The following is a 25,816-nucleotide window of genomic DNA, read 5'->3' as shown; positions in this document are numbered from 1 at the left end:
TCCTGCGCATTACCCCTAACGGAAAAAGGGGGGGAGAACTACACATTTGATTGGCTCTCGGGTAGGTAAGGTTCCGATAGTCTAGAACCCCACATCAACGTATATTAAATATGTACAGATGTAACCTAGTATACATCACATATGCAACACATACCTGTGCACATATGAACTACCTAAATGTAGCTCTATATTCACACCCGTCCAACACACCTCAGACGGATGTTCACAACGACATACGCAATGGAGACCGGCGTAGAAATTTATGACAGGTTTCAATCACAAGGAAAACAAGGTAGAATTTCGGCTTCCCGTCCCTCGGCCGAGTTGTCTCTATCAGGGGGTTGGCCTTGGCGTGCGATTCGATGCATCGCTTGTCATATCGTTTTCGCGGGGCTTCATACGCGGCAAGACTTCCATCGACTTTGTCTAGGACTAAAGTTTTACTCACTGACTTCCAAGAGGAGAACACTGGCAGCTACGTAGCAGTACTGAAAAGGAGACTGGCCCGAATTATATACACTAACTAAGGTAGCTGGTCCAGCACATTAAACTCATCGTGGGAGTAACACCTACAATGTCTGCCGGTAACATTCTAGACGAACCTTCATCTCAGGCCGTGCAGAGTAATGGGCTCTACTTCATCTATGCCAGCTCGGCAGAACACGATCCAGGAGAAAGCATCAACATACTCGATAAAGGTAGTCCTATAGATACATTTGTGGCTAACCTAAACGCCGACAAAGCCATTATTCTGGCTGACAAGCCGAGTCCGACAGCTAGCCTTGATGACAGTGATGAGACGAATAAATGGTTTCAGGAACTCGATTCTACCGCTACCAGCTCGGTCACGCTTGATTCTAATTTGAAAAATATCGAGAGCTTCGAATTACAGTTCACACAACCATGGCCGCTTGTATTCAGCTCGGCAAGCGATGTGCTCCTATTCACATTTGGTCCATCATTGGACGGATCAGAGGCCCCCAGGATTCCTCCACCCGGAGTCGACGGAAAGGGGAACATGTTGACACTTGGTCTCGATTTTACTAAAATATCCGACACTCCTACTAGCAAGCTTAGTGACCTCTTCTCGTACGCTGGAAGCGAAGGCATGGTCGATTATGTGCCAAGTGAGCTGCTGGACTTGACTGCAACGCTTACAACCCCTGGGCAAGGAAATCCAAAGCGCAATGCCCTCTGGTATTCACCTGCCTCGTACCAGAGCGTCGTGATGCGCCTACAATTTGAGGTGTCTGATTTCAACCCATTGCAAGGCGTTCTAGAGGGAGTTCTTAAAGGACTCACCATTAGAAACGCTGATTTCATTTTCTACAAGGACATGCTCCTAGCGGAAACCGAAACGGGACCAGAACCTATTTTTAGGGGGTCTTTCGCCTTTAGTATTGGATGCTCTGTTCAGGGCAGTGGCTCCAATGACCCGGAGGTTTCTACAACTGCAGGCATCGAAATTAGCGAATATAACATGTTTCTCACATTCCAATTTGAGTCTAACGACCCATTGGTGGGGATTCTTAAGTGGCTTGGATCCCTAATTGACGATCCATTAGACTGGATTATCGATGGCATTCTGAACAGGAAGGAAAATAATGTCAATATATTTTCCAACTTCATACTGCGAAGAATGAGGCTCAGTCTGGACACGGAAGATTCAGATAACCGGAAGCTGTCGTCTTTTTCTTTTGATATCGAAGTCTCGGCCAACTTCGGCACAAGCGAACCTGGCTCAAAGCCAGTATTTCTCATTTCGTACAATTGGGACAACATTACCGGCGGATTCGGTCAACTAGCGGGCAAGCTGTGGAAAGGTAAGTAGACCGAAGCATTGCACGAGAAATCAACGGATATCTAACTAGGAATTGAAAGATTCCGACTTATCTATAGACACAGATCTATTACCACACGTGGAGAAATGGTCTAATCTACAGCCATTGACGTCGTCTCCAGCAGATTCAATCGACATTGTATCTCTAATTCCAAGTCAGACAGTGGAGAACATCCCAGACACTCTACCTTCGAAGATATCACTCGCTTACATCGCTCTGACGCAAAATTCCTTCGATATTCGGTGCTCTGTCACAAGTAGCCCTACCCCTCCAGATTCGGCACCTCAGCCACGCCTGGGCGAGGTCACGCTTGAAGGCTCGTTTACCTGGGGGAAAAGCAGCTCCTTTTCCCTCAGCATTTTCATCGATGCCGTCATCGAACCAAGCCAAGACGCATCAGAAGACTCTTTACCTGCAGTCTTTGAGGGGTCTTTGAGTTACGACTCGGCTGCTAAAGAATGGGACCTTAAGGCATCGCTAACAGGGCTATACGCCTCGACTCTGGTTGAGTTCTTTGATGAAGATTCCAAAGCCCACGTCACACCTCTGATAAATTCAATCGCCATCGACACGCTAGCTGTTGAGTACAAGTACACCAAAACATCCGGCGGAAGGTCTACGGGGAGTGAATTTACTATTGAAGGAGATCTTCTGATTGCTGGCCTAAGCCTTGGGCTTAACTTCAATCATAAAGACCATGACTTCACCTTCTCGGCTGCGCTTAACCCAGGAGATAAATCTGCGAAAATCGGAGACGTGCTAGTAGGCATCTTAGGGCCCGACATCGAGCTTCCCGATTTCGTCTACAATACACAGCTTGTAGGCGATAACCAAGATGTCTTCAGGCTTGATGTGGTTAAGAACAAAACCCCAGCTGCTAACAATGTGACCGAGATCGATCAGGAGTCATTCTTTTTCCTTTCACAGCTCAACGTCGCAAATGTGCATATTGACTTTGCTCAAATGCACAATACGACCTGGGGCCCTAAGACACCATCTAAGAGGCTATTCAAGGTTTATATTAACGGCTTCACCAAGACAGAGCTCGAATTACCTCTCATCGGCACGTTGACGCAGCCTCTCGACGAGTTGTACTTCCTCTGGGTACAGGATAAGCCGCAACAAGGCGCGGCGCCTGGCAAGGGAACGGGTCTGACACGTTTAGATCGGGACGAGCTCAACTACAGCCTTCAGGTCAATGGGCAGGATCTAATTCTTGTCAATGATAAGATCAAGCCGGAACTACGGGCTCAAACAGATCTTTTGTTAGCGTCCGGATGCCACTTCGGTGTTATTATACGTAGTAGCACAGGCGTACGCACGTGTCTGCTCGACTACGAATTTATGAAAACATCTTCTAGTAGTATAGCGTTCAAAGCAGGCGAGGGCGAGGTAGATGACGGTTCTCCAAGCGCTCAGGCACCATACAAAAAGATTGCTGGTCCATTATCAATCAGTAACGTCGGCCTGAAGTATAAGGACAAGATGCTGGCCATCATGTTTGATGCCACTTTCCAGCTCGGTCCTCTGGGCTTCTCTCTAGTCGGCTTCTCCCTTGGTTTCGCTTTTACAACGCTTAGTGGAACCCCTCAAATCACGCCCGTTATTATGGGGTTGGCAGCATCGTTTGAGCAGCCGCCCCTGTCGATCGCTGGTGTCATTCGACATGGCAACGAAGGAGGCCTTGACTACTACGCCGGAGGTCTTACCGTCGGCTGGAAACTGTACCAATTTGAGGCTGCTGGCTTCTACGGCATAGTAACGCCAAAGGGTACTTCCAATAGCTTCAAGACTGTCTTCGTTTTCGCCAAGCTGAATGGCCCACTTGTGACGCTCGAGTTTGCCGAAATCAATTCCATCTGTGGTGGTTTCGGCTACAACAGCAGCGTTCGCCTGCCAACTATTGATGAGGTTGACGACTTCCCCTTTATCGCCAGTTCGCAGCTTAGCGGCAGCGGGAATGCCATGGATGCTCTGAAGAAACTTGTCGACCCAGGCGCAGGCGGCTGGTTCAGACCACTAGACAAGACGTACTGGTTGGCTGTCGGCATGGGTGTCGGCGCTTTTCAGATGCTAGCTATTGATGCTGTCGTCGTCGTACAGTTTGGAAACTCCGTGAAGCTTGGTATCTTTGCCGTAGCCACGGCCGACGTCCCCACACCCGCTTCATCTTTCAAGATAGCCCACGTCGAGTTAGGCATATCGGCCGTAGCCGACTTCGACTACGGTACCCTCAAGATCGACGCCCAGCTGTCTCCACGCTCCTATATACTAGATCCTAACTGCCACCTCACCGGTGGTTTTGGTCTATATTATTGGTTCGACGCCCCGCACGCTGACCAGTCGGTCGTTGGCCAGTATGTCTTCACCCTCGGCGGTTATCATCAAGCTTTCAACTTGCCTGTTGGCTTCCCAAACCCTCCGCGCCTAGGAATCAGCTGGAATCTCGGCGGTGGCCTCACCGTATCGGGTCAGGCTTACTTTGCTATTACACCTAAGGCCTGCATGGCTGGAGGTCGTCTGCACGCTGCCTTTGAAGCTGGCCCACTGTCGGCCTGGTTCGATGCTTTCGCCGACTTCCTCATTAATTACAAGCCCTTCTACTTCAACATGCAGGCCGGTGTCTCCGTCGGGGTCGGGTTCAGCATCGACGTTTGGTTTATCCACATCCGCATCTCGGTCGAAATTGGCGCCCAGTTGTACCTCTGGGGCCCACCGATCGCTGGTCGCGTCCACGTCGACTTCTGGATCGTCGGGTTCGACATTAACTTTGGCAATAACCAAATCCAAAACGAGGCTGTCAGCCTCCACGACTTCTATCTTCTGGTGCTGCAGACAGGTACAAGCCCGGCACAATCCGCGGCTACTAGTGGCAAACTCGCTATAGGAGCTGGAGACGATGCGAGGGTCCAAGAAGAAAAGGAGAACGAGGGCCACAACTTCTTGGCCAAATCTGGGCTCTTGAACCCAGAGGACAATCCCGAGCGCGACCAGACGACTGCGTGGGTTGTGCGCGCCGGCTCCTTTTCCTTCGTTGTAGAATGCAAAATGCCAGTCAATGCCGTCAAGAACGATCCCAACGGGGGTGCTATCCTGACGTACGACGATATCTATGGTAAGCCGATGAAGCTCACGCAAACTCTAACATCGACTGTTACGGTAGTAGTCCAACAGGAAGGAGAGACGGAACCAGATGATGGATGGCAATACGATAAGTATCTCAACCGCCTACCACATGGTCTGTGGGCTAAGTGTAAGTCGCGATCGCCTACGCGCGAACTGATAGCCGTTATGTAAAGCTAACACATGGTAGACGACCCATCTACCGATCCTCGCATAAGCGGTAACAACATTCGTGACCTCCTCAACAATGATAAAGGGGCTGTCACCCTTATGTCCGGGGTCCTGATTACCGCTCCCAAGCCCACCATGGCCCCCGACCCTTTCCCTGCTTACCAAGTCGCCGATGCAGATCTGCAGAGTCTCTTCTCAGAGAACCCATTCCCCAAAATCGTCGACGCTGATGAAGCCTGGGCACCCGATAAGCCGTCTACCGGTGAGCAAGTGGAGGATCAGTATACTGCAGTGCACGAGGCATGGTCCAATCCAGCACTCGGCTCAGACGACGACGGGCAAAAGGGATTCGTAGGGGCCTTGGCGGATAGTTTGAAGTGGAACATTACCGACGAGATGAAGAGTATTGCGGGGATTCCGGAGAGATTGAAAAAGGGATTTATGAATTTGTATGTGGCGGCGCCATTGTTGACGAAGTGAATGGAGACTGCTATAAGGAACTATGACCTTCCATTTACATTGTTAGGTACATGGGCTTTCGAAGCTATACATTCTATCGAATGACCGCGGTCTCTTGATGTCATAATGTAGCTGAGCTGAAAATTATTCGCTAATATTGAGAATGAAATCATGCCATCGACTTGATTGATTATTCGTGTGTTTGACTGGTCTAATCCACTGGAGCTAACAGGCAATGACGGTTAAGCGTTGACGCTTTTAGAACTCGCCTGGCAGCCTGACAGCTCAGCTTAGCTGGACCGCCTTGTCCGGATTTGCTCATTGGAAAAATGAAGCCAATTAAAAGGTGATCCGATCTTCCACGGTCGCTTTCAAAAATGGAACCGGGCTTCGCCACCTCACCTCAGCAGCCATGTGGCGCTCTCATGTAACAATGCCATGGGGAATAATATCTGTCAGCACCGTTACGAGATTTCTCGTATTTGGATAATCCGTAGATACGGTCTTCTTTCTTTCGGGGGTTTCCTTTCAGGGCGCAGTCAGCGAACACGGGCTCGCGTATAGATACCAATCGTAGAGAGGATCCAGCGAGTCCGCAATGAGATCATGAGCTGATATACTGAATTATCGTCATCATTTTCGTAGGACTTTATATTTTTCGCTCGAATATAAGTATAATGCATCATCGTAATAATAAACAATATTTCCATTCCTCTTCCTCCAGTCCTATTGATATCAGTTCAAAGTTGTCAAGCAAGACTGAAAATATTACTTCACTTATACCAACCAACCATTCTACTTTAGCGATCATTTCTATACTATTCCTCCATAATGTATAAACAAACCATCTTGACCTCGGTCCTCTCTCTTCTCTCTCCCGCTCTAGCTCTCCCCCTTGAGCCCCGAGATACTCCCGAATTCACAATCACTAGTCTTGGCGCTACCTTTCCGTATCCCGGAGTCTACGGAGTCGACTCCGTTAATTCATTCGTCAATGTCGCCGTAACTTACCCGGACGCCTCATCAACTAGCGACGCCACCCTCAACACCACCTGTAGAGTTGATTGGCCGGCCGGCACCAACCCGGGCCCAACGGAGTGGACTGCGTGCGCCAATCCGGCGTTGCAATTCCGTCTGCCAGCCGACGGGTGGACCGCCACCACAAACTTCCGCGTCGAGTTATTTGAGGAGCTCGCTTCTAACGGGTGAGTAAACCTTCCTTTTCTAAACATGATCATTTTTGCTAATGGGTAATCTATAGCGCCGGTCTGTATGCCACACACATCCTCACGTCCAACCCCGGGAACTCAAGCGACCCGAATGCATACATGTTCTGTCTCCAGATGGGCAAATTCAACCCCTTAACTTGCACCCTAACTGGTCCGTGGGGCCAGTCGCCGAGGACTGTGGTCATGTCTACCACTAACGAGAACGGAAGGCCGAATTAGAGCATTAGACATAGAGCTTACTCTTAGACAGTCGGGATACGGCTAGAAAAGGATAGACTGGGGCTTCTTTTTAAAACGGGATAGAGTCACACGACTTGGTTGGGATATGCACGAATAGTAACGACTTTAAAGATAGCGTGCCAGTACATACCTAGGTTACTCATAATGATTTAATAACATTATTTCCAGCTTTGAAGGATATGAAAATAATATCTCGTGACATTAGATGAAGGTACCTAACCTAGGAAGTTAGCCCAGTCAGCAGACATGATCCTGCTGCGTGTTGGTTTGAATAAACCTTTGTTGTGGTCAGCTTGGCTCGTTTTTTGATAACTATCTGGGTTAGGTACCTAAGGGATACTAATGTATATACGACGACGATTTCCTGAAAAGGGGCTATATGTTCAATTGCACTAAACTGATAACAAGTATAGAGTTTAAACATATGTCCTCGCATTATACGGTCTCCTATATCATAAATTAATATATAACTACCTAAGCAATATTATGTTGCTCTCAAAGAGTTATCAGTAGCTGAGATTCCTAACGACATCTGTGTTGCTTCATCTTGAATAGGGGTAAACATTAACAATGTACTATGCTTTGACGTAGCTATCGACCCCTATAAAAGAAAACCGGCGCTTCTTTATCGGCCAAGTCCAAGATAATGCATAATAATCTAGCTGAGAATCGCATTCATCACCGTGGCAGTGTAAAATCTTCTAGTGGGCCGTAGTTCGGGGTGCGAGATGATACCTCTACCTGGTGAATCTCGCATTTTGGTTATCTCTCATTCTACTTATACCCACCTGCAGTTAACTACAACTGAAAACAAAACACGACGGAGGAAATTATTGTAATGAATATAGTTTTGATAGACGATGCCTTCGGGATAATTACCACCTGGCGGGGTAAGCTGCTAAAGGCTACGGGCTTTACAACGCCCAATAGGGCTGCAGGCATAGGCTGCGGGCGGGTGCCTTGGCCGAGTATATTATCATCTTCTTTCTTCCTTCTATGTTTTTTATATATTTAAATAATCAGGTCACTAAGAGACTTCCATAAAATGCTCGAACCAATAATTGGGTTAATTTAGGAACTGAAGCATTCTGCTGAGTCTAAGGCTCTGGATACAATAATCGCCTAGGGCAAGACAGAACCCCTTAAATCTCCAATTGTCAACAGTTACTTTCACTTCCAGATTCCAGAACTAAGCGTCGCAACTTCATTAAATGATGGAGGATCCTCAGGTTGGCGACAATAACGCAGAAGAGCGCTACTTCACGTACACCCCTATGGCTGATGCACAAAACCAAATTCGCCTCTTACAAATACACCATTCCAAATATGACGAACTCGTTCATTGTAGTCTATCAACTTGGTCACGGAGAAAACTACCTCCATACCACGCCATCTCATACACGTGGGGAGATCCCTCGCAAACCACACACATCTCTATCAACAACCAACCGCTCAAAGTCAGAAAGAATTGCGAGTATGTTTTACGCCAGGCCCGATGGCATGAAGAACACTTGCGAACCCTGAGCTTACCGTGGCGCCATCGCTATTACTGGATAGATGCCATCTGTATCAATCAGGTAGACAACGAGGAGAAGAGCCACCAGGTACAAATGATGGGAAAGATCTATCGCCTGGCTTCATGCGTGTTATCCTGCATCGGACCGCATGCAGACGATAGCAGATTCCTCCTACATTTCGTGCGAAGAAACTATTACTATTTCAAATCCGTCTCTACCGCTAACTGGAAACCTTCTAAGCTGGGACAACTATGGTTGGCGGGGTTGGGCAGTACCAGGTCTGCTTTTTCAGCGTATATGCAGGTTCTCGAGCGGGCAGAGAGGGCCAAAGATGCACTTATACGCCGGCCGTACTTCACTCGCCTTTGGATTCTCCAGGAGATGTTCGCGGCTCGTAAAGTCCATGTCTGCTGCGGCGAAGACTCCGTCCCTATGGACTATCTCCACGTACTTCGCCCCAGTTTAACGCGCCAATCTCCGAGATATAGAAACAACATGCTGCGAGAGAAATCTATCTCCCCAACCGTCGATGAAAGCATCTGCTGGGTTCACTTCGCGAAGTATGGGAGCACAGGGTATGTAGCGCCTCTAGGCCTATACACCGCCCTTGGACAGTCCATGTTTCTATGCTGCCAGGATTCAAGGGACAGAATCTATGGAATCCTCACGGTGATAGGTTGGAATGAAGACAGCCCGTTGAGTATCGATTATAAAAAGTCGCTTTTTGAGGTAGCCGTAGATGCGTTGAGGGCCGTAGTCCAAGATCCTAGGGAAGGGTTCCATTGGGATACTACTATCTGGCCATTAACTGGCCGGATTTTTCAATGTTTAAATATTGAAGCTTGCTTTTACATGAGAAAGGTCTTAGAGTCACGAAGAACTGTGCAGCGATTGAACGATGCGGAAAACTGCTCTCCACTGGCATCTTTGCGTGAAACTACAGGAGAAAATCGGGGTGTCAGCTCGAAGGCATTTGACACGGTGTGCAAACCATTGTGTACCTTTGAGCACTGGCTAGGGCTACAAATCGTGTCGATGGGGGGCATACTGGGGTTCATATTTCCATTCGAAAATGGTCGACAGGAGTTTATCAAGGGAAACGGTTCGTTAGTAGAGATGCCATTGTTCGTGGGAAGTCCATCTGGAGAGCTTCGAAAGTCAACCAATACTGAAACTGTAAGCTTTATGTTGCCAGCAGGAACTCGATGTGGTGACTGGATAATATTTAGATATTGCAGGTCTCGCCGTACGGACAATCAAGGACCAGGCTGTATCTTGGTTGTGCGACAGCGAGATAGCGTTAGTCCGCATCACTACGATATCTGCGGGCAGGCAGTGCCCATGGAAGGGGGAAGGTTGATCCATCGTGAAGAATGTGAAGACTTTGGTTTCTTCCACCGGCTCGGAACTGACTGGGGAAGCTTCCAAGATGGCTTCGATGTCCATTTTGATTTAGAAGATCTTCTTGTACTTGTAGCTCAACTAAATGGGCCAAGACATTCCAAAACGGGCCAGGAGCACAGTGACGAACAAATAAAGAGGGTAAGAACTAGCGTCTGCCGCTTTGAGACCTCTTCTTATGCGATGTTACAGGTCTAATTTACATTAATTCGGTCGGATAGAATATCAGATTCATATTATCAAGTAAACTAAGACTAGTTAGAGTATACGGTACCTTAGGTACTCTGATAGGGTATATTAACTTTGCTTATACCTAGTTATATTCGGTGTGCCATATAGCTTAACTCTATCCCTTGCTGAAATTTACTTATTTTTATCATCCCTTACGTCCTTAACGAGCGCTCAACCAATGAGGCAAAATTCCCCTATATGTGGTACAGCCCTAGCTACCAAGGGATATCGAATCCTTGTCATCACGTAGATCACCACTTCTATGACCTTACCCAGATAGATCTCATCTTCTCTCATTATCCACCTGTCCCCACCACTCTATGACTGCCGAACTACCATAGTTTTATACTCAAATGACAATATCCATTTGAAAAATACAAGCAATCTAGAGCCCAAGATGTTGCACACACCAGAAGCCATTCTCGCCCAACTTCAAGCAACCGGCTCCGCGTACTCCGAGAACAAGCCGGGGGCCGGGAGCAACTCCTAAATCTTGCCCATTCGTTGATTTCAAGCTTGGAGCTTCCAAGCGAAGCTATCCAGCGAATGGGCTGGGCTGAGGTACTTATTCAAGAGACTCACTCCCTAAGGGTCCGTATTGACTGGCATGAATATCATAGCCCGCAAGAGCCGCACACTGTCGCATCGCAGTCGACTTGGGGCTATTCGAATATTTGAAAGACGGTGGCGAGTCAGGAATCAGTGGGAAAGACTTGGCCGCGAAGGCGGGTGCCGATGAGACTCTGATTGGTACGTTATCTAGAATAACTACCCAGGTACTTCTTTCGCGCCATATAAATTATTGATGTCCATGAAAGCAAGAACCTTGAAGCATCTTGCTGCTATGAATGTCGTTGCCGAGACGGGTGCTGATAAGTATGTCGGGACGCCCCTGAGCAACGCTCTGACGGAGCCGAAGTACCAAGACGGTATTATTTACACGTACGTAGTAAAAGTCCCCCATCAGCTCGAAATTCGGCCTTCACCTCTGATTAGATACTTACGGGTACTTATAATATTTACAGATACGACGTAGCCGGCCCATCGTTCCGTGGCCTACCAGAGTACTTGAAGAGCATCAAGTATGCGCTTCCAACGAAGCTAACAGACGGGCCATTCCAGGCCGCTCATAAAACAGAGCTTCCATTTTTCGCATGGCTGGACCAGAACCCACCATACTTGGAGAAATTTAATAACTACATGTCGGCATACCGCGCCAGGAAACTTTCATGGATTGACCAAGGCTTTTACCCGATCGAGGAGCGTCTTGTTGAAGGCTTCGATGCTAATACTGGTGGCAACGACGTGCTCCTCGTTGACGTTGGCGGTGGCCTAGGACACGACCTACGGGAGCTGAAAGAAAAGCACCCCTCACTTCCTGGTAAACTCATCCTGAAGGACCGTCCCGAAGTCATCTCGGCCGTTTCTAGCGGAGGGGTGTTTGAAGCCACCGCTCATGACTTCTTCACCCCCCAGCCTGTAAAAGAAGCCCGAGCGTACTACCTACACTCTGTGCTTCATGATTGGGGCGACGACGACTGCGTTCTCATTCTTGAGCAGCTACGACCTGCGATGAAATTGGGTTATTCGAAATTGCTTGTGAATGAGATTATTGTCCCTGATCGCAACCCGACATGGCCCGTCACCTCCATGGATCAGCTAGTATTCGTGCTTGGCACCATGGGGGAACGTACGGAAGCACGCTGGGTGGATATTCTAAAGCGGGCTGGCTTTAAAGTTGTGCAGATATATAGCTACGAGATGGGATCTGAAAGCCTTATCGAGGCGGAGTTAGCATAGCGAAGATCGAAGGGTCCCTATTTATGCAGGCACTTAACGAAATGAAATGAATACGAAAGGTACCTAGGGAGGTAATTGTCGTGTCTATTTATGTTTTTACCTTCGATGATTACCACTAGATTGCTAACGCCGTGGGAAAGCAGGAGGATACAGCCAGCGCGGATAGGTAGGAGGTGCATAATGGACACCCATATATATTTTTATTTCCGAACGACAACCCCTATATAACAGTATAGCACAGCGCCAGAGGGAGCTGAATCACCCAAGCTTAATTAGTTGGGGGGCACAAACAAATGATGCCCATCAAACACATCTTGCGACGCCTCGTCCACATCCGGATTTCCCTCCGCCGTCGCGCCCACGTCTCTCACGCCGTAATCAAGCATCGAATAGCACCACGCAAGTCTCGTGCCCTCAAGCTTTCCGGTAAACAGCACCGCCACACCGGCAAACATGCCATGCTTGTTGAACGTGACGCGGTGGTCCACCGGGGCGCCGGTGATGCCGGGCCACTGGCCGAGCGGAGTCGGGTTTACAGGGAACATGAACAGTTCGCCTTCCGCGCGGCCTAGGTCCACGCGTTGGGCACGGCAGCCTGGCAACCTCTCTGCTACTACGATAACTAGGTAGTTAGCAATTGCTCTAACTATTGAGTAAGAAACCTAGGAGTCTAGACGTATAGTAACTTTCTAAGGAAAAACTGTTTCCAGAGACAAGCTGGGGGGAAAGGGGGGGAAAGGGGGGGAAGGAGGCGCAGGCTCTACAACCAATCAGAAAGGCTCTTCTCTTTTATTTTTTGTTGCAGAACTGAGAACTGACAGTTGAAGGTGTCAGTGCAGTGGCTTAAACGTCACGCGTTTTCAATGGCTGGAATGGCTAAAGCAAGGATAAACCCCTTCTCGCCAGCGTTTGTTTACATTAGGTGGTACCTAATCATAACAACTTCACGCATCTACGCCGGTCGAAACCCTTGAGTTTCAAAAAAGATACGACGATTATATTGGCCCAAGCCCTTATATTTGACTTGTAGCATCGTACAGGTTTATGCTCATTTATGTTATAGCCACGCGCTTTCATCGATGGCTACGACGGATCTAAAATTACCGGACAGGTCATCTGGTAGCGAACGGCTCTCACAAGATCACCCCCAACAAGATCTCTCTTCAACATTCATGTGGCTTAAGCGCACTGAATCAGAGGCGCTAGAATCGGAACACATTAGCGATTTCCCAGACGATTTTGCCATAGATGTTAGCAGTACTATATCCAATAGATCCAGTAGATCCGGATCATCCAGTAAATCCAACGCAACATATTCGCAGAGCCCTGATTACCGAATCACTGTCCTCCCTTACAACAACATCAGATACTTGATAGACCAGATAGTTCCAGATAAGATTGAAGCACAATATGTCAGACATATATTCAACTCGACGGAGCTGCTGCATGTCCCTGCAGATATAATGACGAGATATCGGGAATATCGAGAGACTTTAAACAACATGCCACCTTCAGACATAATATTCGACTCGTTAGTACAAGTTATGAATCTCAAAACTATGAACTGGATCGACAACACCCGGAAATTAACCTACTATTCCAAACAACGATTTCGCAATCTCCTTTTGCCACCAGAAGCGGGCAAGTATACGTTGCACCCTCGTGTACCCGATATCTTGTACGGCTATAATGTTGACGCTATAGATGACATACCCCCATTCCGCGGGGACGTACCCGACTATAGCTATAAGAAGTTTAAAAGCACATCTGACCCCGAACACAACGTTTATTTCCCATACTTGGTCGTACAAACAGGAACCAATATGTTTGCAGTGGAAAATGAGTGCATTGCCAATGGCCGTGTCATGCTCGATATGACGTGGCCAGTACTTGATGACCAAGATGCAGTATATCTCGTCGCTATAACGCCAAGGTTTGTAAGCATCCTCATTATGTGGAAAGAGGAAATATCAGAGTCTTCGAATACCAACCTTTCAGAAGATCCAATGGATATTGATAAAGTTCGGCGTCCTCAATACAATGTAACATTTGTTGAGAGCTATGACTTGCAAGTTATCTCTGCTTTTACATATTTCCAATCAACACTTGGTCGCATCCATCTTTGGGCTCGAGAGGATAGGCTGAAGCGAATTATAGCTGGCCTTCAGCAATGGAAAACCAATGGTCAACCCCAACACCCGTTTTCACCGATTGGACGTAATACTGTGATACTAGGAGAGGAGGCTGAACATTGAAGTAGAGAAGTGATACCAGAAGAGGCGGTTTAGCAATTCCGCTTTGGAGCTGACAAAAGGACGGGACGGCGGCAGCCTTGACGCTGTCACGGCAGTCCTCCTCGTGCGACTCGGTGCAAGGCGCAGCGAGAGCGACGAAACAAAATTAAAGCACAAGGGCTTCATTTTGACTCTCGTATTTCCGGGCTCGGTCTGTTGTGGGTTGAAGTTGGTAGACGTGGCAGTCTGGAGGTTTGCAACGTCCAAAGGAATGCGGAAATGCGAGTTGGGACGTTGGGAGGCGAGCCCTCTAATCAAATCAGGCGGTGTATTTGTGATATGAGGCAGGAAAAATTGGTAAAACCCTTAGGTATATCATAAGGAGCACTAAGAAATGGGTGAAAGAAACGACAAAAGAGCTAGAATCTTGTCAAGGTATAAGTGGCTTAGTGGTGTATTCAGGGGTGGCCTCTTATTTACAGTAGAACGTGTACCGAATTGGTGGGCTTGATTCCTGGTGCTTAAGGATTCCATGCGCGAACACCTCGTGGGTGTGGCACCTATTTACGCGCGATATTAAATCAAGGGTGCAGATTTAAATACTCATTCTAGTCATACGAATATCTTCCCGCCATAATATATTATATCCCGTCTTGGTTAATTCCTTCTGCTCCCAAATAGTGTAAACTTTCCTACGGTGAAAGTGATAAGGACTCAAAACATTCTCGATGAGGACGATTCCTTCTGTGATAAACTGACTCATCAATAAGATTGATAGATATAGTTATTGTCCGGAAGAAAAAGTGAGTTGGATTTCACACTATGTTATAACTAATAAAGGTAAAACATGCCCCCTCGACCTAGTCAACAATAATAACATCCTGATCATCCTCCTCTACCTTAATTTCCTCATAATCAAACCTCTGACCCCTCGACGGCACCGGCTTAGCCAACACCACCGTCTCGATGCCAACCGGGCTCATATCCTCGGGTCCCATAGGTAGGGCCTCGACGTCAATTTCCATATTTAATAACGCCTTAATTATAACCGTGCTACCAGCCTTACTCATAACCTCGTTAGCCTCCTTGCAGAACTCCGAGCACACGCACTCAGGACACCCCGTCTGACAATGGCAGTGCTGGACCCGTTCTAGGGCCTGTACGAGAAGCATGTCGATGAACTCGAACGCCTTGGTGCTGATGCCAGCTCCGTTGGCGCCGCCCTTCGCGTCGTAGAATGTTAGCCGAGCAGGCCTCTTCCGCGAAGTTTCCTTCCGTGCAAACTCCTTTAGTCCTGATTTGCATTCCGTCTGGACGTCGCCCGGAATGCTTATGACGAAGTTAGGCATTAGACTAATGATAGCATGCTCGGCGGCATGAATAGCGCCCGCCACGTGGAGCCGCCGGTCGACGAGGATCTCGAGGGCGCGCTTCGGAACGTCGAGCCACATTCCTTTGCTATGCCGGATGATGGGAGGGTTATCGACTTGCACAGCGTCGAGAATGCGACGCTTCCTATCTACTTTGAAGTAACCAAAGACGTTCTGGGTAATGCGTATTGAGCCGTGAAAGGCGCGCGAAAGAGACCCCGGGATTTTACGCATGGCTTCCGTTTCCACGGGGTCTACATCGGTAAAGTCTCGCTGTTCTGTGGTCCATTCCACCTTGACCTTTTCTACCCTGGCAATCTTCCTGTCTGGTTGGAAGTCGCGCACCAGGTACGAGTTACCCTGATGTAAAAAGATCGCGCCATCGTATATAGTAAAGAAGGCCCTCGATGCTTCTAATTCCTCGAGTACCACGTTTCTCCCGTGTGATATATCAACTATTGCGAAGTGATCGTCCTCGGTATCTCTAATTGCAACAAACCTTGATGGCATTGGTCTAAATCTATCATGACAATGGTAGTACCCGAGCTCGTCTTTGATAAGACGCTCTTCTGCGATCTTCGCTAAGTCTTTCGTAAAATAGATAGCATCCTCGACGGGTTTGATCGGCATCTCATATGCTGCGCACTGTAAATGACCCTCCAAGACAAGCATGTTGCTCAAATCAACCTGAAGTTCGCAGTTGGGCTTCGTGAAAAGTTCATTGGGGTTCTGCATGTAGTGCTGGTCGGTTGGGAAGCAATCTCCCACCAGCACGGAGAGAGAATCTTTGTTTCTCCTACCAGCTCTCCCACTCTGCTGCCTCAGGTTTGAAATGGTGTATGGGAATCCCAGTGTAATGACACAGTCCAAGGTACCAATATCGACACCCAGTTCCAAAGCAGTGGTCGCAATAATGCCAATGAGCTTGCCCTCGAACATTTCGCTCTCGATCTGTCGACGATCTTGTGCCGTATATCCACCTCGATAGCCCATAACACGAGCCATGCATTCTGGACGACCTAATGATTCTAATTCGTATCTAGCAGCATTCACTAGCTCTTCGCACTGCTTTCTCACACGACAGAACGCTATTACACGAACGCCACGTAGGATAAGCTGACAGAATAAGCGCGCGCATTCCGCTATGGCATTTCCGCGCCCGCTAGTTGGGTCACCAGGATCCTTATAAGGCGTGTTCCAGCAGAGGAACTCCTTCCGCCCAGATGGCGACCCGTCGAAATCAACTAAATGTACATCATCAATTCCAAAGATAGCTTTAAAATGCTCTCGTGGATTTGCCACGGTGGCAGAACACGATATGAACTTAACCTTTCGGTTGCCGACGGCGGCACATATGCGTCGAAGCCGTCTCATGATGAATGCAACATGAGAGCCCATCAAGCCGTTGTAGTAGTGTAATTCGTCAACTATCTAAGAATTAGTCGCGCAATACATTTATCTGACTGGGAGTTTACGTGCCGACAACATAGCGTAAGTACTTCAGAAAAGTTCGCCACCTATCTTCTTGAGGGAGAATTGTAAGATGAAGCATATCTGGGTTAGTAAAGATGATACGGGCCTCATCGCGAATCTGATTCCTATCGTGCATCGGAGTATCTCCGTCAAACGTCTCAACAAGGACATTCCCCAGTCCCGTAAAATAAGCGAGCATCTCCTTTAAGCTTTTCTTTTGGTCCTGAGCTAATGCCTTCGTTGGGAAGATGTATATAGCTCGAGTGTTGGGATCCTGTTCCAGGGCGTGTAAGACGGGAAGTTGGTAAATGAGGGACTTCCCAGAGCTCGTCGAGGTTGAGACGACAACATGATGGCCCGCGTGTAGATTATTGATCGCTTCGGTCTGGTGAGCATAGAATTGAGTGATTCCTTTCGCGTTGTATAGGGCATTCACCATATCCTGACTTAGCAAAAAGTCAAGTTCCCCGAAAACGGCATCCTGAGCGTCAAACACTCGGTGTCCATCCGGCACAATTTGACCGGTATACCATGGACTGTCTTTGATTTCTTGTATGATTTCAGGGATACTCTTCCTCTCCTTAGGTATCGACGCGGGTATGGTGCTGGGCTCTGGCTGAGGGGTAGTGATTTCCGACAGACTAGGGATTGGGACATATGCTTCTGCTTCTTGACGAATCATTACCTCTGGATCCAGATTTTCTTCTACGCAGCGGTTTATAAAGGAACTCACCGCATTCGTGAATTTTTGGTTACGCTTCTCAATCAGGGTTGTCAGTTGTTTCTGGCTGTAGACTGGCATTTTCAAGTCCTCGTCCCGAAGCTTCCTATTCGGATTTGTGGGCTCTCCTGTCTTTTTGCTCTGAACTTGTCTTTTGAGGTCCCCGTCGATAAACTCAAAGTAAAGAACCTCTTGACCACTTGATGGCAAATCGTCGGGATGCCGACTACCAAGTTCGTCTAAGCCGGTAAATCCGCCAACGGAAGCATCCGGGGCGGGACCTTGAACTGTAATATGCCTTGATTTACCAGTCTTAAACGTAGAGTCTCTTTCAGCCCCTTTGATGTCGGTATGCAACATTACCTCATCAACGTAAGTAAAGTTGATGCCTTCCGGCCGCAGTGCCACGATAGCCGCGACATCCTCGACTGTCAACTTTCGCTTCGTATTTGACTCCACTGAGGACCGAATGGTATCAAAAGTCGTTGCAATATGCTTGCGTGTAGAACAGAAAGTGAAGACCAGGTTCAAAGCCCTATGAGTCTTGTCCAGATCCTTAAATACCTGCGGCCATTCAATTTGGCACTCAACATCTGCATTTGCCTTTTTGCGTTGAGATGTTACAGTCTTTCTCGATTTTTCAGCGTTTAGCTCCTCAAGAGTCTCTTCCTCTTCCTCTTCCTCTTCCTTCAAGAAATCACCTCCTTTGTCTTCTTCGGAGGGTTGCCTCTTCCTCTTCCGCTTAATGATTCTATTCGAAACTGTAGCTGCCTTGAGAGCAGACATCTCATCCGTAATCAAGATGCATAAGGACGAATATGCTTAGTCAGAAACCCAATAGTCCGAAAATACGTGCTTCGCGTTGATGTTGTAGGTAGACTGGCGAGTCCCGAGTCCCGAGTCGCGAGTCGATCCAGTCGCACTTCTTGTGGCGCGAAATGCGGGCGGAAGCACGTGACCGGTGGCTCCATCAATGGAAATGTCTTCCAACGTACCTATAATGATGTAGATCTTATGTAATATATCAGGTACTTAAATACCTAACCACCCCAAACTATCTTGGGTAAAGGAGTCTTTAAGGGGTTACGTCTATGTATACAAACAATAAAGAGTGAGCGTTCGAGTTCTGTCTAGAACGTCCTTATATGTAAAGAGCCATCAAAGAGAAGTATGATAGGTAGACAGCTAGTCCAGGAGGTACTATATCACTCCGCGATCCTCCCCTACGCCTATAAGAATAGGAAGCACTCGATAAAAGTTTCTATTCATGAAAATTAACTAAAGATTAATCCGATGCAATACAGTAAACGATTATTGCACTGGGCGTTTCGCGTAACGGAATGGTAATCCGGCAGTTATGGGTATGAGCTCTATTATCACAGAATTGCCGCCGACAAATATCCATGCCACCGTCGTTCATCTATGCCTCATAAGCGTGCAATTCTTCCAGAGTACCAGTACCTATGCCTCTCCTGAAAATGCTTCATGCAAAACTCCCTTACCATCTCTAAACGCTTCGTGGTATGCATCGCACATCTAGGACCACTTCTCGAAAAACGAGGACGCATCGAGTCTCTTCTTCCTGGATCGCGTCACAGGGCCATCCAATTCTGCGACCTTACGCTTAATTGAATCCCCAGACGATGACCGGCTCTCTAGGCTCAAGCTGCTAGAGGCCTCCTTATCGGATCCTTCCCCGCTCGATTCCTTTGGGGCTGACTGGAGTAAATGATCATTAGAATCCCCATCAGATTCAGCATATGGTGGTAGCTCCTGCTCTGGTACGGGAGCCACCTCATCGATTACTTCATTATTCTTCTTTCCGTCACTCAAGTGTTCCTCAGCATCAGTATCGAGACCTTTTGCTTCATCGTTCTTAGAAGTAGATTTGTCGGCAACTGAAGTCGGAGCAGCATTAGTCCCATCAGCTGCCTAGACTGATTGAAGTTCACGCTGTATCTTTCCGACCTCGTTTAGGAAGCTCTTAGCATTCGCCGTGTTCATCTATAAGACGGTTAGCACCTTACTACATATTATACGCCTTAGGATATGTACCTTTACTTGAACGCTGACAGCCCCCTCATCTTCTATAGCCGTGAAGAGCACATGGGTTGCCTTAGCTGTAGACTTTTCCTGAAAATGCATGGCCGGAATTATGACGGTGTTAAGAATCACACGGTGGGTAGAATCTTGTCGCATGACCAAACGAACGACCTTAGCATCGGCACCGTCAAGAGCAGATGCATCGAAGGATCCGGGAATAGCTGCACCCGTATCTTCGTCGATATCGACGCAAGCTAGAGGCACGTTGATCTTCAGGTTTCCAGCGCCCCGTTCTTTCCAGGAGGAGCTAGCTTTATCGAGATGGAAGATCTTGGCACGGACTTGCAGAATGGTAGCCTCGCCAGCCTCGCCATCGTCGATGACCACTGTAAGGTTCGTAAGCACTATGCTAAGTTAGATGGCGACGTCTGATAACTCACCTCGCTGAAGCTTTGGCTTCTTCTTGTCATCCGTCGCAGTCTTCTCTTCTTGAGCTTCTTTATCCTCGTTATCAACTCTGTTTTCATCTTCAGAGTTGCCACCATCTTCTCCATTATTGTCTTCCTCCTCGCTTACGGGTGCTCCGAATGGCCTGGCCGGTTTACTGCTCTTGAATAATTCACCGGGCTTACCAAAGCTAGTAAGCTTGGATTCGCCAAATTTACCGCCAAAAGTTCCGCCGAAGACGGTACTGCCGAAAGGTTTCGCCGCTCCCCCTACTTGACCGAAAGTGGATGTACCGTTAGACAAGCTGGAACTGCCGAATATAGATGTTGTAGATGTTGTGGCAGCGGCGCCAAATGGTGACTGTGAGCCAGACGGGCTAGCGAAAGAAGATAAGGGTTTCGAGCCGGGTTGTAAAAACGGCGATGCTTGAGAAGCAAATCCCGCGATTCCAGAGCTGCTAAAAGCCGAGCTAGATGTTGTGCTTGTAGTTTTTCCCTTCTCGGCATCGATGTCTTCCTTTGTCGCCGCTTTCTTCTCAGAACTTAGTGTGTCGTTGCCGGCATCCGTCTTGGCTTCGGAGCTGTCTTTGGAGTCGAATGAAGCCTATTGGTGATCAGTAACAGATTTGAATACTAAATCAATATAGATATTCTTACAATAAGCGCATCCGCCTTTACTTTATATTCGCTTGAAATATCGCGAGGACGTTTCTTCTCGGGCTCAGAAATGGCGGAATCAGCGCCGATCGGAGATACATCGCCATCTGAGGAGGTGTCGTTCGGGCCGTCTACCTCATCGCGCGCCCGCTTCTTCTTCGGGGATGACACCTGGTTCCTTAAGCTATTGTTGCGAACCTCAAGAGACTCGCGATTGAATGTGGAATCTTCGCCCGATTGCTTATCACCGATCGTGGCGGCGTTGGGCGCGGGGTCAACTTTCGCGGCGGACATGATAGATAGGTCGGGTTTGTCAGAGATTACTGTCTGTCTTAATTCCTTGCGTGCGGCAGCTGTATCCGGGTCCTCAAGAGAAGGATGGTCTGGTGTCGGGCTGCGCTTGTTGGTAGCCATTAAATGAAATTATACCCAAGGTACCTATGTAAGGTCGTGATAAAGGTTTCCGAAGTTGTTGCGTGGGAAAAAAAAGGTTTTCGTTACAAACACTTTGTTGTAAGTTTTTATTGAATCTGGTAGAAAATATAGAAGTGGTTCCACAATGTCAAAGTTCTGGGGGATAAGACAGTTTGGTAGATTGAGCAGAGAGACTTGATGAGCGAGTGGTAGAAGTTGTAGTTGGGTTAGTTCGAGGAAGGCTGAGGCTGCGCGTACTTTGTAGTGACGATTTCGATGTGGATTATGCCCATTGTAATAGGTATGAGCTGCCTGTACAGCTGTACCGTTGAAAAGGTACATAATTTTAGGCTAGGTACGTAGGCGGGTCTAAGGTACTTAACGTTAAATTATGGGGTCGGATAAACCTGGGTTAAACGTACCTAAGGTAAGAGGTAGCTACGTGCTGTAGGTACATGGTTTAGGTACATTAGGTATCTAGAGGTCCACTATGTACCTAACGTTTTAATGAGGTCAATTAATACATGTACATGTACCCGTGGACGCCGTGGGCATGTGCGCACGCTTTAATGGCTTTGATGGCTTTGATGGCTTTATTAATGTACATGTGTTGTCCCATATCCAAAAGAGCAACTCATTTCGAAATTGTGCAGTAAGAAATCCCCCCATTGGATCCCTACTATCTGGATCCAATCCATTTGATGCAATGCAAGATGGCGGTTATCTCTTTCACATGATGAGTATTGGCATCCAACCAAGCAATATCGGTCAACGGTCAACGTGAAGCCGGACTAGCTAATATTAGAACGACCCAGCAGCGTTGTAAATGTGGTGCTGCCATGCAATGCACTTGCTTGTCGACAATTATTATAAGAATGTCAACCCGGTGAGGAAAATGGTCGGTGTCACCACACTGGTTAGCAGTATCTCCAAGTCTTACCCTCACCGATTCCCGCCCCTGGAACAGCATGCGCATAAGATACGACCATTCTCGGGCGCGTCTTTGCATAGGGTATACATGAAGGAGGTAGATAGATATTGTACGTAGACTCTAACCCTGTACGTGTCAAGGGCCCATGTTTCATCATAGGTATATAAAAGCGTCGATTTTCTTTATGCTTAAACGCCGACGATACTCCACGATATTTTTTCGATTCCCTCATATATGAACATACGTCATTGTCTAAAACTTGCACTAAAAGAATATTCTATAGGCACGAGAAGATATCTATATATATAGGAAGTATGCTTATATACACATTATAAGGCATTTAGAAGAACAGCACATCCCCATCCTTCCAGCCCAAATCCTTTAAGATAGAGTGAACACTCTTCTCAAGTGGTCCAGGTCCGCAAATAAGTACTAAATCTTCGCCATTGGTGCTCTTACAAGAGCCTATTTCCCTCTCGAGGAGCTCCCTATTTATCCGGCCCCTGAGGCCAGCCCACGACGGCTCAGGTTGACTAAGCGTATACAACAAGCGGCACTTAGAGTCGTTGCCGACGACCATATTGTCGATATCAGCCTTGCAGAGGATATCCTGTTCGATACGGTTACCATCAATGACCAGGCACGTCGTAGGGTCCTCCCGATCCGTTAGCACGGCGCGAAGAACTTGGAATATCGGTGTGATTCCAGACCCGCCGCAGATCATGATGAACCGGTTGACCTTCCGCTGTTGCCCCTGAATCGAACATAGGCCCCGGCCGAGGTATTCAAATTTTCCTACCGGGCCTTTAAAGTCGACAAAGTGGCCGATAGGGATTGCGTCTAACGCCTGCGTCATTTTGCCACCTTTTCTTCGCGGTGTGTCGTAATAAATCTTGACGAGAACGTGTAATCTTCCTTTCTTCGTATTCTCCGAAATAGGTGTGTATGATCGTATGATAGCCTCACGTGTAACTGGGTCGCGCAATCGCATCATCAAGTGCTGGCCTATAGGAAGGCCTGAAGTCTGGTTGGCATGCTCAAGATCGAAAGTAAAGATCTTGGTATCATCTGATATCTTCGTTTTGGTAGATAGAATAGCTTTCGTCCACGTCTTAGATTGTAAGAATGTTGCTCGTGGTGCTGATGCTGGATCGGGGGCTACATCTCCATCAGCTAAAGCAGTCCGCGAAGACTTATCGAGTGAGCCGATGTGATAATCCACAAGCATCGCCTTGGCATTTTCGCTGTCTATCAATACGTAAGCTTTAATCTTCAATTTTGATAATGGCTTGCAGACTTACGAATGGCAAGGAACTCTTCGCTAGCATCCTGTCCGGCGGCACCGATGATCGAAGCCGCTCCTCCAGGATGCCCTTCCAGGAATTTCGTCCCATCGTAAACCTGGCCGTTGACCACAAACCATGGTTCGGTTTCGCTATCATGTTTCTTCAGCTCGCCGATATCAATTACTCGAGTTACATGCTTATTGGTCATGCAAATATCTTTAGTCTGCTCTTCTTCGGTAGCACTCTCTTCCTCGCCAGATATCCTTTCTCCCCAGTACCCATTAGAAGGATTTCCTCCGTTCTTCTTAACTCGTTCCATCCAACCACCTGCAATCAACGCCGGCTGGGTTGGATGCTCAAATCGTAGCGAATGGTACTCCTTATGTATAACGACTCGGAACCACGGGTTATTCATCATGCCCAGAACACTCCAGTACATATCCCGCGGTTGCACCATCATGGATTCATCCATAGCCCGTACCAAAATATCATCCGCTGTTTGCAGTTGCGATACTGGGATATCCAAGTACCAAAAACACCAACAGAAGCAGGCTTCCCTCCAAGACATGTCTAGTCGTCCACCAAACAGCTCTTCCCCCTCAGGCGCAAGCCGATATTCATCTTCAGGGTACGAAATATTAGCAAGCATCCAAGATTTCCCCTTGTCGAGGGTTATTTCGACCCTGGTAACTCTCTTGCCTCCTCCGGCGTAAGCATAGCCGCGAACTCGATAGCTTTGAATGTTCCTCATCAATGACAGTTTTTCTTCGTGTGCTGGATAGCAAGTGGCACTGTTTGTGTTTAGATCGTAGATAGCATAACGTTCGTCTCTCCAAGCGTCCGGCATGTCGGCACTCATCTCAGGGGTGATCATTGTGGGTAACACTCTATTGTCATAGATATGATACCAATTATCACTAGGCGCTGCTGTAATGATGATCCTCTTTAACCACTTTACACTCCTGCCTCCGATCTGTCCTGGAACAATGACCCGAAGAGGTTTCCCATGGTCAGGGGGAAGCAGTTCGCCGTTCATCTTATGGGCAACCATGATTCCACGATTAGGATCCATAGCCCAATTCATTTTGACACATGTCCCATAGTAGCCATTGGGCAACCTATCCGCTCCTTCGAGGCATACATACTTCGCCCCGCGCTTTGGTCTTGCTGCTTTTAGTAGATCGCCAATCACAACTCCAGTCCATAGCGCTGTCGATAAACCCGCCGCTCCCCAAGAGAACCCCTTTGTTTTCCTTACCATGTTCTGCTCCTTTCTCCTGTTGCCTGCGCATACAAGAGTAACCGGGTAGGTTACTTGCTCGTATTCTCGGATAAGTTGTGTAAGGCTCATTTTAATAGGTGTTTCCACCATGCCTTCTATCGTAAACTCCCAGTCCATGATCTCCGAGTCTTCTACTCGAGGCACTGCTCCATGGTTGCGGACGTAATGGAGATCTTTTGTTGTTATAAAACCCTCGTTGAAGAGCTCACTTAATGGCGCCTCGACATTGAAGGGATGGACGCCTGTAAGGCGGATTAACCGAGGATCTCTAACAACATGATGATCTGGAGTCCTAAGATCCTCCTCCAACACGTTATTATCAGATCTGCTTCGCGGTGGGAGAGGGTATATTCGATAAATTTCAGGATCCGATTCGTCGACATCGTGTGGCAGCGTCTGGAGCTCAAAATCACTACTGGTACTTGACTCTCTTCTCGAGCTACTTTGCGTCGCCGGTGGAGACGGGGGATATCGAAGTAGATGCGCTGTAGGTGGTCGCTGGTTCTCGACAGGTATATTTAAAATTTCCATTGTATGTAGTGAAAAGTGAGTTGGGGTTAACACAGAGATATTAGAACGCTGATGTTGGTTATATGATATATGTCATCATGCATGCAAAGCTCCTACGTAAGACAAGATATTCCTACACTGGGCTTCAAATTTTCCGAGAAAGGGGTAATATGACCCGACGCTTAAAACTAGAGATGGATGAAACTAAATTTCGTAAATGAAGAGCAATACAAAAATAAGTAAAGAGCGATAGTAGTCGATCAAGATATGCTTATCCATTTTAAGGCATCGTGTCCATAATGACGAACGAGAGTGACTGACCATCAGACCACCAGATCGACTACTTGATCAAGAATTTCTATCCCCGGTTCGCGATTAGGGGCGCAAGAGAGCAACTCCGACTTTTTACCATCCATTAATATGCAGACAACCGCCTC

The 25,816-nt window shown here is 47.7% G+C and overlaps 8 protein-coding genes across 8 annotated transcripts; 5 read left to right on the top strand and 3 right to left on the bottom strand.

The window, feature by feature from the left end:
* The first annotated feature begins 164 nt into the window (after window positions 1-164).
* Window positions 165-5,908, top strand: F4813DRAFT_351129 (uncharacterized protein). The gene is made up of 3 exons (XM_049242377.1): window positions 165-1,823; window positions 1,882-5,094; window positions 5,155-5,908. Exons 1-3 carry the CDS (start codon window positions 575-577, stop codon window positions 5,613-5,615), a joined length of 4,923 nt encoding a protein of 1,640 aa, XP_049102115.1. The 5' UTR covers window positions 165-574; the 3' UTR covers window positions 5,616-5,908.
* Window positions 5,909-6,118: 210 nt separating this feature from the next.
* F4813DRAFT_351125 (uncharacterized protein) lies at window positions 6,119-7,121 on the top strand. The gene is made up of 2 exons (XM_049242376.1): window positions 6,119-6,799; window positions 6,856-7,121. The coding sequence occupies exons 1-2, from the start codon at window positions 6,426-6,428 to the stop codon at window positions 7,040-7,042; spliced, it is 561 nt and encodes a 186-aa protein (XP_049102114.1). The 5' UTR covers window positions 6,119-6,425; the 3' UTR covers window positions 7,043-7,121.
* Window positions 7,122-7,774: 653 nt separating this feature from the next.
* F4813DRAFT_351120 (heterokaryon incompatibility protein-domain-containing protein) lies at window positions 7,775-10,298 on the top strand. Its single transcript, XM_049242375.1, has one exon. It carries the CDS (start codon window positions 8,275-8,277, stop codon window positions 10,177-10,179), a length of 1,905 nt encoding a protein of 634 aa, XP_049102113.1. The 5' UTR covers window positions 7,775-8,274; the 3' UTR covers window positions 10,180-10,298.
* Window positions 10,299-10,610: 312 nt separating this feature from the next.
* Window positions 10,611-12,193, top strand: F4813DRAFT_314810 (putative O-methyltransferase). Its single transcript, XM_049240918.1, has 5 exons — window positions 10,611-10,773; window positions 10,833-10,962; window positions 11,031-11,154; window positions 11,238-12,083; window positions 12,153-12,193. Exons 1-4 carry the CDS (start codon window positions 10,759-10,761, stop codon window positions 12,010-12,012), a joined length of 1,044 nt encoding a protein of 347 aa, XP_049102112.1. The 5' UTR covers window positions 10,611-10,758; the 3' UTR covers window positions 12,013-12,083; window positions 12,153-12,193.
* Window positions 12,194-12,284: 91 nt separating this feature from the next.
* Window positions 12,285-13,064, bottom strand: F4813DRAFT_387015 (uncharacterized protein; the record flags this gene model as incomplete). The annotated part of the gene is made up of 2 exons (XM_049246502.1): window positions 12,285-12,625; window positions 13,037-13,064. The coding sequence occupies 2 exons, from the start codon at window positions 13,062-13,064 to the stop codon at window positions 12,285-12,287; spliced, it is 369 nt and encodes a 122-aa protein (XP_049102111.1).
* Window positions 12,757-14,899, top strand: F4813DRAFT_351111 (uncharacterized protein). Its single transcript, XM_049242374.1, has one exon. It carries the CDS (start codon window positions 13,092-13,094, stop codon window positions 14,265-14,267), a length of 1,176 nt encoding a protein of 391 aa, XP_049102110.1. The 5' UTR covers window positions 12,757-13,091; the 3' UTR covers window positions 14,268-14,899.
* A 207-nt stretch (window positions 14,900-15,106) lies between these two features.
* F4813DRAFT_379463 (P-loop containing nucleoside triphosphate hydrolase protein) lies at window positions 15,107-21,370 on the bottom strand (the record flags this gene model as incomplete). The annotated part of the gene is made up of 8 exons (XM_049245459.1): window positions 15,107-17,043; window positions 17,096-17,774; window positions 17,823-18,561; window positions 19,369-19,708; window positions 19,763-19,814; window positions 19,866-20,239; window positions 20,294-20,903; window positions 20,957-21,370. 8 exons carry the CDS (start codon window positions 21,368-21,370, stop codon window positions 15,107-15,109), a joined length of 5,145 nt encoding a protein of 1,714 aa, XP_049102109.1.
* Window positions 21,371-22,641: 1,271 nt separating this feature from the next.
* On the bottom strand, window positions 22,642-25,400 carry F4813DRAFT_379462 (nitrate reductase [NADPH]; the record flags this gene model as incomplete). The annotated part of the gene is made up of 2 exons (XM_049245458.1): window positions 22,642-23,549; window positions 23,603-25,400. 2 exons carry the CDS (start codon window positions 25,398-25,400, stop codon window positions 22,642-22,644), a joined length of 2,706 nt encoding a protein of 901 aa, XP_049102108.1.
* Between the last annotated feature and the right edge of the window lie 416 nt (window positions 25,401-25,816).

The sequence above is a fragment of the Daldinia decipiens genome (genome assembly GCF_022478715.1).
Source record: "Daldinia decipiens strain CBS 113046 unplaced genomic scaffold F4813scaffold_7, whole genome shotgun sequence".
In the NCBI taxonomy this organism is placed as follows: Eukaryota; Fungi; Ascomycota; class Sordariomycetes; order Xylariales; family Hypoxylaceae; genus Daldinia; species Daldinia decipiens.
Note: the sequence above shows the minus strand (reverse complement) of the source record. Positions and strands in the feature narration are given on the sequence as shown.